Source organism: Phyllopteryx taeniolatus, chromosome 4 (genome assembly GCF_024500385.1).
Source record: "Phyllopteryx taeniolatus isolate TA_2022b chromosome 4, UOR_Ptae_1.2, whole genome shotgun sequence".
NCBI lineage: Eukaryota > Metazoa > Chordata > Actinopteri > Syngnathiformes > Syngnathidae > Phyllopteryx > Phyllopteryx taeniolatus.
In genome coordinates, this window is record NC_084505.1 from 10,922,915 (window position 1) to 10,935,762 (window position 12,848).

Here is a 12,848-nt window from a genome sequence, read left to right on the forward strand (position 1 = left end):
ACCTATGTATAATGCGCACTATTGACTTTTGATCATTTTTTGGGGGGGAAATCCACATTATACACGAGAAATTAAAGTACTCAATATTGAACCCTGAGGTGAAAACATATTTATATCACCACAGTATACTTTGACTCTCTTTACATTACAGTCTTTAGTTTCAGCTAGGCAAAAATAGTTCTAATTTCTGAGGTAGTGGCTTTGGCAGAAAAAGTCAACTCTAGGTTTTAAAAACGTGGACTGAAGCAATTCGGATCTGGCTCGGATCTGGCTTGGATTATGTCAAATGAAAGTTCATGATACATTCTATAATGTTGTGCAACCTGAAGATGAGCTCCTTGACACCTCATACGATTTGGAGGGGAAATGAGGCTTTCAAGTATGAAAATGTAAATGTAACATCCGAATACACTAGTGTCACAGCTGAGATCTACCCGTAGCACACTCTTGCTTTAAGCAGACAATATGTTTATTATTGCGGGTTTATAGTTTGCAGTGGTAAAAAACCGCTTTGCATCATTCAGGTGTTCCATTAAACTTAGGGTCAAAAGATTAGAAATCCCCCTTATGCACTGCAAACTACAACCGCACTAATCAACATTGTTATCTTAAATTTGAACCTGTCCAACATTGTTAAGAAAATGATTATTCTTGTAATGTGCCTAGTTTTTTATGCTTCTCTTGTATCGGATGTCATTGAATTGTGCAAGTGTGCTTTGTGAAGTGACCAGTGAGTGCTATGTAAGCATCCGAACGGTTTTCCATTTGTGACTCCCGCTGAAGGAAACATGTTTCCTTTCATGCTTGCACTGACCTTGAAGCATAAATCTGCTTTCAAACTCACTAACATCTTCTGACATGGCTTACTCTTCTGCACGCTCTTGCACAAATGTATTTTTGGGGCACAAGACACAAGAGATTCAGGGGAGGAGGGAAGAGAACTTGTTGTGTGCTTAGATCACTGGGTATACCTGCATGCACCAGATAGAAGGGGGGCCTACATGAGACGTAAACCCAAACCATGTGGGTAACAAGAGGCCCCAGTGTGTGGAGACAGAGGTCTGACTTTGTCAAATAGAAATAAAGGAAAAGCAATCAGCATGAGGATTTACTCATGTTGAGTTACCAATCAAAAGCTGTGCCCCTCACATTTTCAGTTGAGGGGCTATTGCTTTATTTATTTAAGACATTTCAAGAAGCTACTTTGTATGATAGTGGCAATATGGGAACAATTGTGTACATCCATCCATCCATTTTCTGTACCGCTTTGGGCGAGAGGTCGCCAGCCAGTCGGGGGGCACATATAAACAAACAACCATTTGCACACACGTTCACACCTATGGTCAATTTAGAGTCTTTAATCAACCTACCACGCATGTTTTTTGGGATGTGGTAGGAAACCGGAGTGCCCGGAGAAAACCCACGCAGGCACGGGGAGAACATGCAAACTCGAACCGGGTCCAGAACTGTGAGGCATATGTGCTAATGTTCACCATGCCGCCTCAGTATAAACAATTATTAAAAAAAAATAAAATAAAATAAAATCTCAAATTATTCCTTTGCCAGTTTTTATTTTCTTCTTTATATGCATTATATGACAGGTTGACTTTCACAAATCTTCTAAAATACAGTATAATAATACTCAATAATGATAAATTGCTCATTTTGACCATCAAATGCAGAGTTTAAACTTGCCTCTGTCAACTACAACCACAACAAGCTTCAAAGAATGTATATGTGACATAATGGATGACGCTGATGCTTCTTATATTATTGAATGATGAAATGTGTTTTGAGACCAAAGTCCTAAAGTCCAAACAATGTTACAAACAAGATCAGTCGCACTTCCAGGCTGGATGAGAAGCGAGCTCCACTCATGCAGTGCCGATGAAATATTCGGGGGACAACTGGTTTGGTGGAGTTGAACGGTAGAGGCCTTTCTCCCCGAGGTATCTTCCTCTGAGATCTGGGCGAGCCTGCATGGCGCCTGCAAAACGCAACTTGTCTGGCTTATTAAATTGTTGGAGGTGGAGGAAGAAAAAAAAAAAAAAAGGCCTGTTGCTTCTCAGCCGAGGCCATTGTGAAGCCAGAAAGGATCGTGACAGGCCTTTAATTGCTGCGATACTGCAAGTGTTTGACCCAATCAGGGTCGCTCTCCGTGCACTCGTTTCATTTGATTTACTCGTATAAAAGGATGACTCTTTTACTCTTTATTTAGACATAGCTAATGTTTTTAAAACGGCAATTCGCTCTCGAAAAAAAGGTCACGGATTGTCCCGATCATGTGAGACATGCATGAGACATTTAGCTTTTTTATTCATTTATATATTTATTTTTTTAAATGTGTTATCCATCACGTGGTTAGTATAGTGAGCACAGCGCAGTTGTCCACAGTCGCGGGCTGCAGAGCCTTCTTATCTGACGACTTTGATTCAGATGTGAGAGTGCCAGTTGGGTGAGCGCTAATGGATATAAATGGTCAAGAGAGTCCTCCCCACTGGTTAATGACACTAAAATTGGTCTAAGCTACTTTGCGAGGGGCCATGAATGGCCTCTCGCAGCATGGGGTCTGTATGATGAGCTACTCGTTCCTTTCAAAAGCCTCTTGATGTTTCCTTAGAAGGCTGTGAGCCAATCAAAAGCGCGCTCTGACCCCAAATTAGCCATCTGATTGGCGCGGGCGAGGAGTGGAAACACACCTCTTCCTCTGCGTGAAAGTTAAGTGCGCGTCTCCGACTCGGGAGACGCGCATCGGTCCGTGAAGGCATCGTCGACTCCATCGCGATCCACCGGGAGGTGCGTGGCCCCCATCGCCTCGCCTTTACGATGAACGACGCGCGGGGCTCGCCGTGCCGGGACGCCAAAGTTCTGCATCCCGAGGAGGAGACGGACGTGAGCGCGCAGAAGGAGCGGAGCCGCCTCCCGTTCAGCGTGGAGGCTTTGATTGCCAAGACGAGCACCTGTCGGACTTGCTTCTCTCCGGGGACTTTTTACGCCGCAGAGGGCTCGCCGGCCGTTCGCAGCAGCTCGACGGAGGACACCCCGCAGGCGGCCGACAGCGACCGCGGCACTTGGTTCCAGGCGAACACCTTCTCTTCCAAGCCTCGTAAGGACGGAAGCCCACTGAATGGCAGCTTCTATGCACTCGCTGTAGTGGCGATCAGAAAGACTCCTGCGAACTGACTTTTAATACAGTTTGGTCTGTTTTGCATCAGGAAAACGCGGCTGCTGGCCATCTCTTCGTAGAAAGCTCTGTTGGGGGAAAGATACAAAATGAAATAAGAGCTCACTGCAAAAAGATCAATTTATGCCCCCCCCCCAAAAAAAGTGTTGATGATGTCTTTTTCTGCAAACGATCCCAGCACAGCAAGCAGCATTAGCCCCAACGTCCTCCTATTTTGCTTTGATTTATTTTATCTTTCGGCTAGTGGTCTCTCTCTTTTTTTCCAGAGTAGCAAAACACTTAAAAACATACTTAACATCGTGAAAAGCACATATTCTTCAACACGATTTTGCAATAGGTCAAATGCATCATGCCCTTTTTTTTCTTCTTTTTTCTCCCCCTCCGCCATAATAACATATATCTGTGTTTCCTTTCGTGTCCTTCCCAGGTAGCTCCAGCCCATCTGCGTGCACTCTACGGAAGCACAAAAACAACCGTAAACCTCGCACGCCCTTCACTACCTCTCAGCTGCTCGCCCTGGAGCGCAAGTTCCGCCAGAAGCAGTACCTCTCCATAGCCGAGAGAGCCGAGTTCTCCAGTTCGCTCAACCTGACCGAGACCCAGGTGAAGATCTGGTTCCAGAACCGCAGGGCCAAAGCCAAGAGGCTGCAGGAAGCCGAGCTGGAGAAGCTGAAGTTGGCCTCCAAGCCCGTCCTGTCGGCCTTCGCGCTGCCTTTCCCCCTCAGCGCGCACGTGCAGGGCTCGGCAACGTGGGGGCCCATCTCCAACCCCTTCCCCAGGACCGGTCTGCCGGTGCCGGGACTCTTTGGCGGACCTGTCACGTACGGGATGTACTATTTGTCTTAGTATTGCCGTGTGGGAAATACATGTTTTCAGGACACGCGGTTGCAAGTATTCTCCAACTTTTTTTTTTTTTAATGAATTTACATTTCGACAAATGTTCTTCTTACCGGCACCTCCAAAACTGACAACTGTATTGTTGGACATGTTGTACAAAAGTGTGTGCATTTGTGGGAAAAGTGCGGTTAGTTGACTTACGGTATTTCAAACAGAGCAGTAAAAAGTACTTAAAGTGGGTGCCTCAACTGTCACCATCTTATTCAACTGTTTATTTTACTTATCACAGGGTTGTCAACAGAGAGCCAATGTATATCATGTGTGTATCGAATAGTGTTTACTCTCACAGCGTGGCCTTTCTGAGGATTACTATAGAATTTGATGCTATTTTGCTGTAAATGTAAATAAAAGGTCCCGCACTCTCACTCGAGCAACAGCAGGACGTTTGTATTTATTGAATCTTTTCTATCTGTACTGTGTACACTTCTCATATATGGAACATGTAAATAAACATGCAAAATCGGAATCTGTTTTGTATTTGAGTGGTTGTTGAAACGGGGCTGGCCTATGCCCTTCTTCAAATTCCATTTTAAAGTAAAGGAAAAACATTTATTTAGTAGAAATTGAATGCATGCCGACTGTTGTATACGTGACACAAGCCTGCATTTCGTCTGCTTTTAAGTTAGCCCAAATGAATGTGGACATTTGTCTGTGTCGAACTGGGAAGTTTAAATTGGAAATTTGTAACATTCGTGATATTGGTGAATAATCCTGCTTTAAAATATACAAACAGAGGAAACAACTTTTGTATTTTCAAAGCCATTTGTAAAATCTAAATGCCTCATGTTCTGAAATTCAACTATAGTTCATGAAGACAGTACTGTGATCACAGGGCGCGATATTCTATTTTGGACAATTTGCACAAATTGATGTTTAAAATCAAACCAAACAAGCAAACTTAAAAAGAAAATGATTTCAAGTGCACAGTGCAGCTCAGTTTTTTTTTTTTTTTTTTTTTTTTTTTAAACTCGACCCACGGAGCATTGACAATATCAACGGTGCTGTAATAGCTGTTGCAATAATGTAGAGGTTTTCCCTGAAAATGGTTACTTAAAATGATGTGCCCTGCGATTGGCTGGCGACCAGTTCAGGGTGTACAACCCGCCTCTTGCCCGAAGAGCTGAGATAGGCGCCAGCACACCCGCGAACCTAAGCGGTTCAGACATTGGATGGGTGGATGAAATTTTTTTTCATGTATCTAATGAAATAACTGGTTTATTGTAAAAAAAAAAAAAAAAAAAAAAAAAAAAAGATAATATAAATATGAATATAATTAAAATAAACAAGGTTATATATACTTTTAACACGTTCTATTTTATTAAATGATTGGTTAATTAGTTTTAATTAAATGAATTAATAGATAATGCAATGGAAAAATCATGAATACTTCTTTCATTTCTAGTAAACTTTCATTTCTTAAATTAATTTAGCCATTATTTCCTGTGTTTGGTTACTTAAAATGTATGCACTAATTTTTATCTAATTTTATTGATTAATAACAATAAATTAATGTATGAATTGATATGCATCAATTAATGTAGTATAATAAATCATTTTAGATAAAATAGTACATGTATATTTAACATGTTTGTATTTATTTTAACAAATAATAACATAATAATTTGTTTATTGTATATTATGACATAAAACACGAACATAAAAATGTTCGCATTTACATTTGAAAATATATATTTATATAAATAATGGCTTAGTGAATTGTAAATAAATGAATATTGAATTTAAAACACAAAATAATTATTATTGTGCAGTATTATTAAAATCAGCAAGTTAACAGATTTTTTTATCTCATGTCTGAGTTTTTTTTTTTTTTTTTTAACCTTATCTACGAATGACCTGTCCGACCTATCCGCTTGAAAGCTCAATTGTGGCCCGTTGTCATTTGAAGCAATGAGCACAGGTTTAGCCCAATCCTGTGCCGTACTTGTTCAGTACTCCACGCTCATCACGCGTCCAGAACGCGAAGCTGCAGTTTTTCCGTTTGACCACCAGGAGGCGATGGCGATTGGCTCAGTGCAGACCCGTTTGGCTCAAACGAGCGGCACTTCCGCTCCTGCGTCCTGCTGTCTGTCACAGAGTTAGGAGAAGCGAGGTGAGTACGCCGTAGTCGGCTCCTATTCTACGACGTCACGTAAAGCTACATTTGTTTGAAATAGCGAGGCTTTCTGCGAGTGTTTCCGTTGCATGTGCGTTCGTTGCAAGCGTGACCTTGTTGTCAGTCGATGTTTGGCGTAAACCTTGACGTGAGAAAAGGTCTTCTCTGACCTTGGCTAGCAAGCTAGCGATCCTAGCTGCTGCGGAGTCGTTTTTGCAGCCAATTTCGTTTTAATGCCAAAGACGAGGGACGAAATGTGGCAAAAGTACAATTATTTCTCCTGTTTAGTTGACTTTTAACACCTTTTAGTATTTCGCTAGTTTCTACATTTGACTGTCCAGCTGACATGCGTCTGTCACGAATTATTAGGAATATACACAATACATTATTCTTGATTACTCATTAAAGTGGCGTTATGAGCAACAGACATGATTTACTCCCAACCAGTGAGCCGTGAGAGATGACGAAAATATGTGCTTTGGTTAAACACATTTCGGAAAACACCGATTGTCAACTCTGAAATGAGCAGTTTGATGTCCACATAATCTCAGTGGTGGCACAAGCTCACATGGTTTTCACGTTTTGACGAGAATGCGGTGCCTGCGATCCACTCATTTTAAGGCTGATGTACAATTTGTCATGATTACAAAAGAAAATTGAATGCTACGTTTGTATGTTTTACTGTGTTAACTGAAGTCGTGTTGACAAATTTCTTTAGTGCTAAGAGTTAATTGAATATTTCTGAATACATTTGTGGACATTAAAATGCTTGACTGATCTTCTGTTATCTAGCAACATGTGCACGTTTTAATTGACTCCCTTAGATGTGGTCCATTATGTGTCTTTCAGATTGTCAAGATGGCAGCCCGCCGTGTAGCCCTGAAGGCCCTCGACTGGGTGGCATTTGCTGAGCGTGTTCCACCCAACCAGAAGGGCATGTTTAATGCCCTCAAGACCCGCAGTGATGCCATCTCTGCTAAGTCAGTTAAATTTAATCGCATTTGCTCTTTATCGCCAAGTCTGGTTTGCTACTCTCCAACATTTGCAACTCTTGCCGAAACCGATCAAACATCAAAGAGTCATAAGAATTGCAAGGAATTTCTTTTTGGGTGCCTGTATTGTGTAGTTGTAAAGTTTATTTTACTTTTAAGCAGTTGTGGTCAGTAGCCCAAGGCCGAAAACTGAAAGCTAAAACACCGAAAAAACTTCTTGATCAAACTGAATTTGTAAGCACTTTTCATACAAAAAATGCAAAGCAAAGTGCTTAAAATTAATCAAAAATCAAACCTGCCAATTATGATAAAACTATGCCAATCATTAGTAAAATTGCATTTATGGCTACGACTGCAGAGCTGCCAACCTATAGAAATTCACTTCCGGAGCAATTTTTTTTAAATTTCCATATTTTTTAAATTATGTCAAGAACATTATTATGGGACACTTATTGCAGTATGTTATGTAGTAGGAAAAAAAAGAATACTGTTCAGTTTCACAACATAATCATTGCTCTAAAGTTTTAATAGTGGATAAATTATTGTTTCAAATGTTTTTTTTTACTGTATGTATTGCATTAATCTTGTAATGGTGGACACATTTGCAGCCAAATGTTTTCTCTTGAATGCCATTTTTGTATTTCCCATTTCCACGATTGCTGCTGAAATGACACAAATTCCCCATTGTGGGACTCGTAACAGTTATCTTATACAGTGTGCATTTACAGTGTACAGTGTATATTTGTTATATTAATGTACTTTTAAATTTATAGGTCCATTTTCTCCAGTGATGTAGCAGGGGTGACGTGTTAATTCAGATCCGGTTTCCAGCTTTACACGATTAGGATTTTTGGGACTGATCAGCGAGTTTAAAAAAAAATGATCACCGATCCGATCACAAGATGGAGGAATGTCTACTTAAATGACCTTTTCATTTACTGTATATACTTGTGTACAATAAATAATGTATCTTTGTTCCTCTGTTTATGCCAGTGAGGCAAAGTGACAGACAGAACAAATGAATGATCTTCTATTAGATGGCAGGAAGTAAATACAAGAATTAATGTATAAACTTTTTGTGACATTTTTGTTTGTTGGTGTGCCGTGAGATTTTCAATTGTAAAATATGTTCCTTGGGTCCACAAAGGTTGGAAATCACTGCTCTAGTCAGATTGTGAATTCTAATGAGTCGGGTCAAACCAGCATGACATGACAGAAATAATGGGGGCTAACTTACTTTAATTAAATTACTTTATTTTTAATTAAATGACTTCACTCACACCGAAACTTTAGAGCATGATTCGACAGAACGGCGGCATGTTTACGTCCAACCACTAGGTTGCTAGGCTACATAACATTTTATTGCCTGCTTGTGAGCCGTATCGTATTAAAAGTATGTGAACATACCTCAAGCAAGCAAAGCAATGAGTTGGCAGAATTAATGACATTATTTCTGCCATTTTATTTCGGTGACAAAAGTCTTTTGGTCCAAATATGAAAATTTAGTTTTTGGCTTATTTCGGCCAAAACAATTCGGCTGCTGAATTGCGGTGCATCACTAATAAAAATAATAACATTGCAAGTCACTGAAACAGTTTGAACATTAACACTGTGCTTAAATATAGGAAAATTGTACTAAAAAGTTAAAAATAGCTGAGGTGTACTTGGGCAGTGTTTTTTTCTTCTGCGTACCACTAGAGTGAGCCCAAGTACTGTGGTACTAGCACCACAATTTTAGAATCACTGATTTATGTGATTTTGGTCCATTTTATTGTATTTATTATTCTTATTCTAATCTCTCAAAATGGAATTCAACGTCCTCTTCTTTAGGGTTTGTGTTACATACGACACAGAAGCACATCACATGCATGCGGGCATGCAAGGAGAGATGTCCAGAGTGAAAGGGCACGCAAACAGTGCTGCACCTTAATGCTTTGCTCAAGGGCACCTTGACAGTCGTTAGGAAATAGACTAGCGTCTCGCCAACATGTATTTGCTTTTTCTTTTTTTTTTTTCTTTCTGTCTGTCTGCGGGGTACTTCGACCTAGCCCTCAGGTTCCAAAGCCCAAGTCTTTACAGATGAGCTACTGCCACGCCAACTGATTATTATTATATTGTTATATCATGCAGGAAAAAGTTAATCATTTTAATAATGTCTTACAAACAGTAAAACACTCTATAGAAACAATATTTGACTTTTCAAAAGAGGTAATAAAAGATCATGTGCCTCGTTTTTTTTAAACATTCACTGTTGCGCGAGTATGAAATGAAGTATAACACACTAAAACGCTTGGTAATGCTGCTTGCAGGACAAAAATAAATGGATGAGTGTGCTTGCTTCGCTCAAGTTTTTTTCTTATCACCCTCAGAAAAAGGGTCACAAAGTCAAACAGACAAGCACAACGAGCAGATAATCTTGGCAAGTTGAAATGAGGTCCAGTGAGGTGTGCTTACAGCTTGAATGAATGTGGTTGGATGTTTGGTGCGGTAGGCGCAGAATGGCAGCCACGCTTCCATCAGACTGCCCCAGGGCAGCTGTGGCTACACAAGTAGCTTACCACCACCAAGTTATGACCGAGGAGTGAATGAATAATGCATGAAATTGTAAAGCGTCTTTGAGTGCCTAGAAAAGCGCTTTATACTGTAAGTGCAATGCATTGTTATTAACTTGTGATATTCTGAAAGCATTGATAGTAAATTCAGCTCAATTGCCACATTTGTGAAAAGTTCCATTTTGTTTGCATGTGCCTTTCTAACTGAACAACACCAATGCTCATTCCTGTGTTTTTAATCGTTTCCCTGACTAGACTAGCTTCCCTGCCAGAGTCTCCAGTGGCCATTGACTGGAGCTATTACAAGAGTGCTGTGGCCAAAGCTGGGATGGTTGATGAGTTTGAGAAGAAGGTAAATTGAACAAGCCGCCATCAAGAAGACAACTTTGAGCTTTTCAGAATCGTTTAAATGAACTAGAATTTGTGTTCCTGGTTGCATCATTGTCTTGTTCATAGTTTAAAGCGCTGCAGATCCCTCAGCCTGTTGATACGCAGACAAGTGCCATCAACGCGCAGGAGGTAGAAGCTGTAAGTGTTAACATCAAATAAAAAAATGCCATCACCAAACATTGTATAAAAGAGATCCCTCTTACTGGAATTGAGTCTTCTATTACATGCCTATGTTATCTCATTATTTCCCAACATTAATGTGACCAGGACAAAGATGCCACAGCTTACGTGGAAGCGTCAAAAGCTCGCATCGCTCAGTATGAGGCGGAGGTGAGAATAGCTGCTAAAATACCACGGGTATCGTGAAGAAATTGTTCATGTTCTCTCTCTCTCTCGCTCTCGCTCTCCCTCTCTCGCTCTCGCTCTCACGTTCCTGTTCGCTCACAGTTGGATAAGTTTAAGAACATGATCCCCTTCGACCAGATGACCATTGAAGATCTCAACAACACCTTCCCTGAGACAAAGTTGGACACTGTCAAATATCCATATTGGCCCAACAAGCCCATTGCTGAACTGTAATTACTTCATTGACTTGGCACTCACCTTACAATAAAAATGCATATTTTAAATGTTTCAAATTGAGTGTTTATGCGTATATGTGCACTGTGAAATACTAAATTTTGCAGAATCTCCCTTCCTCAATGTGAAGCCACCACACAATACAGTTTGTATGCATACAGGGTAAAGACTTTTTGACATGCTTAATCCTTATCATAGTTTCCAGTTTTTGTATTGAAACAAAAATGCACAATTTACAATACAACATTAAATTTTTCTTTACTGAATTATTCCAGTTTGATTGAGCTCATGAGTGGACATCTTCCAATTGAATTAATAATTGTTTTGATTATTTTTAAAATCCCCTCTAAAAGTATTGGAACGGCAAGGTCTATTCCTTTGTTTTTGTTGTATACTGAAAAGATGGATATGAGACAAAGGTTCAGCATTGCAGCTTTTATTTCATGGTATTTACATCTAGATGTGTTAACTCAGTGCACCTTTTGTTTGAAGCCACCCACTTCTCAATTGAGCGAAAGTATTGGAACAGACATTAAAATCAATAATATTTGGTGGCATAACCCTTACTTGCAGTAACTGCATCAAAATCTGCAACTGATTGACTTCAGACTTTCATTTGAAATGCTCTTCCAGCCCTTTACTGCAGTCTCTTTCAGTTGTTTGTTTTGGGGGTTTCTCCCGTCAGTTCCCTTCAGGAAGTAAAATGCATGCTCTATTGGGTTAAAGTCTGGTGATTGACTTGGCCAGTCTAAGACCTGCTTTCCCCCCCCGATGAAGTCCTTTGTGATAGCTTCACCTCTGCCCTGTGGATACAAAAACTGGGTCAAACAGAAGTAGTTGTTAGAGGTGCCTTTTCTTTGATAAAACCCAAGGTGTTTTTTTTTTTTTTTTTTTTAAATGAAATTGACACTTTTATACTACGTCCTTGTTAGAGAGTCACTTTATGGACGTCTAAATAGCCAAAGTATATGACCTTTAAATACAGTGCTTTGCCATCGTTGGACGCTCGTCCGCGTGCGATAGGATAACGATGTCTGTCAGTCCTGTCATCCAATTTCGTAGCGACAGAATGTGTACCTCTCTACTCATTGGACAACGAGGCTATATTTACATAGGGATAGGTCGACGTTCAGCCCCTTTCCCATCCACGCGCTGTGATTGGCTCATTGTTCCAGCCTTTGTTTTTGATTGGTTTAGCGGCTTGCGGAAAAATAAAGGAGAGTTGATCTAACGCGAGTACTAGTTGGTTATTTGACCGTCATTGATGTAAAATCTGGAGTCCCTCAGTCCAGGTAAATGCTCCCTTCCTAACTTGTTAGAAATGCCTTTGAATTGAAATGTGTATACATAATCGGAGTCGTTCTACTGATCGAGAGTTGACCCTTTAGGAGAAGCGAGTGGTGCAAAGTACATCTCAGCCTTCCCAGTGTGAGTAACGGTGGTGTTATCTTTTATTCGGAGTACCTAAGGTCTGTCAGAGGGAATGGCAACAATTACGCGACGCAAGTGCATCGCTGTACTTGGTAACGTGCAATTTTGGAGTGATTAGTGCGTGGCTGTCACAACAGCGGACCGCGACCGCTAGCTTATGTTGTTTTTGTGTTAGCTATCAGGGATGACGTTGCCAGTGGGACAAGCAGCCAAGTGCCCTCTGCTCTGAATGTTGCTAAGGTGTTTGTCAGGGTCTCGGTTTTCCACACATACCAATACCACGAGAAACACGAGGATTTAAATACTACGATGTCTCTCTCTCTCTCTGCACTGTACTTTCCACATTCACACACATCCTACAGTCACTTAAGTGGTTTTCAGGGAGGGGTAGCAACGAGCCAACGTTGCTAATTGAAATAGGCTAAATATAACACCAATGTTGGTTCGCGTGCAGGTGTGTTCCATGGATTGTATTTGTTGTTTTGGACAATACCCTCAGTGCTTCAAACAGGATCAGTCACTGAATTGATCAGAGGTCAGTAAGGCAAACACCTCAGGTGGTGCAAATTATACAAAACTATTTTGGCTACTAGGGGAGAAACATGAGCTAACACCTGACATGTTCACATAGCTAGTGCTGTACACACGCCCATATTTTCGCCCACTGAGCTGTGACATGCCTTTGCGTGCACTCAATGTTATGTCCTGTT

At 40.7% G+C, this 12,848-nt stretch overlaps 4 protein-coding genes across 13 annotated transcripts in view; all 4 read left to right on the plus strand.

The window, feature by feature from the left end:
* The window catches only part of caly (calcyon neuron-specific vesicular protein), a 37,667-nt gene extending 33,917 nt beyond the window's left edge, over window positions 1-3,750 (plus strand). For all 3 annotated transcript variants that reach the window (XR_009787996.1, XR_009787995.1, XR_009787997.1), the window contains one exon: window positions 3,612-3,750. The gene's annotated coding sequence lies outside the window, so the exon portion shown is untranslated. The remainder of the gene's footprint in view (window positions 1-3,611) is intronic.
* Window positions 2,703-4,547, plus strand: LOC133476256 (homeobox protein MSX-2-like). Its single transcript, XM_061769396.1, has 2 exons — window positions 2,703-3,106; window positions 3,612-4,547. The coding sequence occupies exons 1-2, from the start codon at window positions 2,827-2,829 to the stop codon at window positions 4,028-4,030; spliced, it is 699 nt and encodes a 232-aa protein (XP_061625380.1). The 5' UTR covers window positions 2,703-2,826; the 3' UTR covers window positions 4,031-4,547.
* Window positions 4,548-6,072: 1,525 nt separating this feature from the next.
* On the plus strand, window positions 6,073-10,766 carry atp5pd (ATP synthase peripheral stalk subunit d). The gene is made up of 6 exons (XM_061769408.1): window positions 6,073-6,191; window positions 7,044-7,174; window positions 9,994-10,090; window positions 10,195-10,266; window positions 10,396-10,458; window positions 10,576-10,766. Exons 2-6 carry the CDS (start codon window positions 7,053-7,055, stop codon window positions 10,705-10,707), a joined length of 486 nt encoding a protein of 161 aa, XP_061625392.1. The 5' UTR covers window positions 6,073-6,191; window positions 7,044-7,052; the 3' UTR covers window positions 10,708-10,766.
* Window positions 10,767-10,914: 148 nt separating this feature from the next.
* The window catches only part of pnpla6 (patatin-like phospholipase domain containing 6), a 29,914-nt gene continuing 27,980 nt past the window's right edge, over window positions 10,915-12,848 (plus strand). For 5 of the 8 annotated variants that reach the window (XM_061769399.1, XM_061769398.1, XM_061769404.1 and 2 more), the window contains exon 1: window positions 11,887-11,999. The gene's annotated coding sequence lies outside the window, so the exon portion shown is untranslated. Of the gene's footprint in view, window positions 12,000-12,111; window positions 12,136-12,848 lie in introns of those variants that run through there. The other 3 variants (XR_009788006.1, XM_061769403.1, XM_061769400.1) reach the window with 3 other exon arrangements.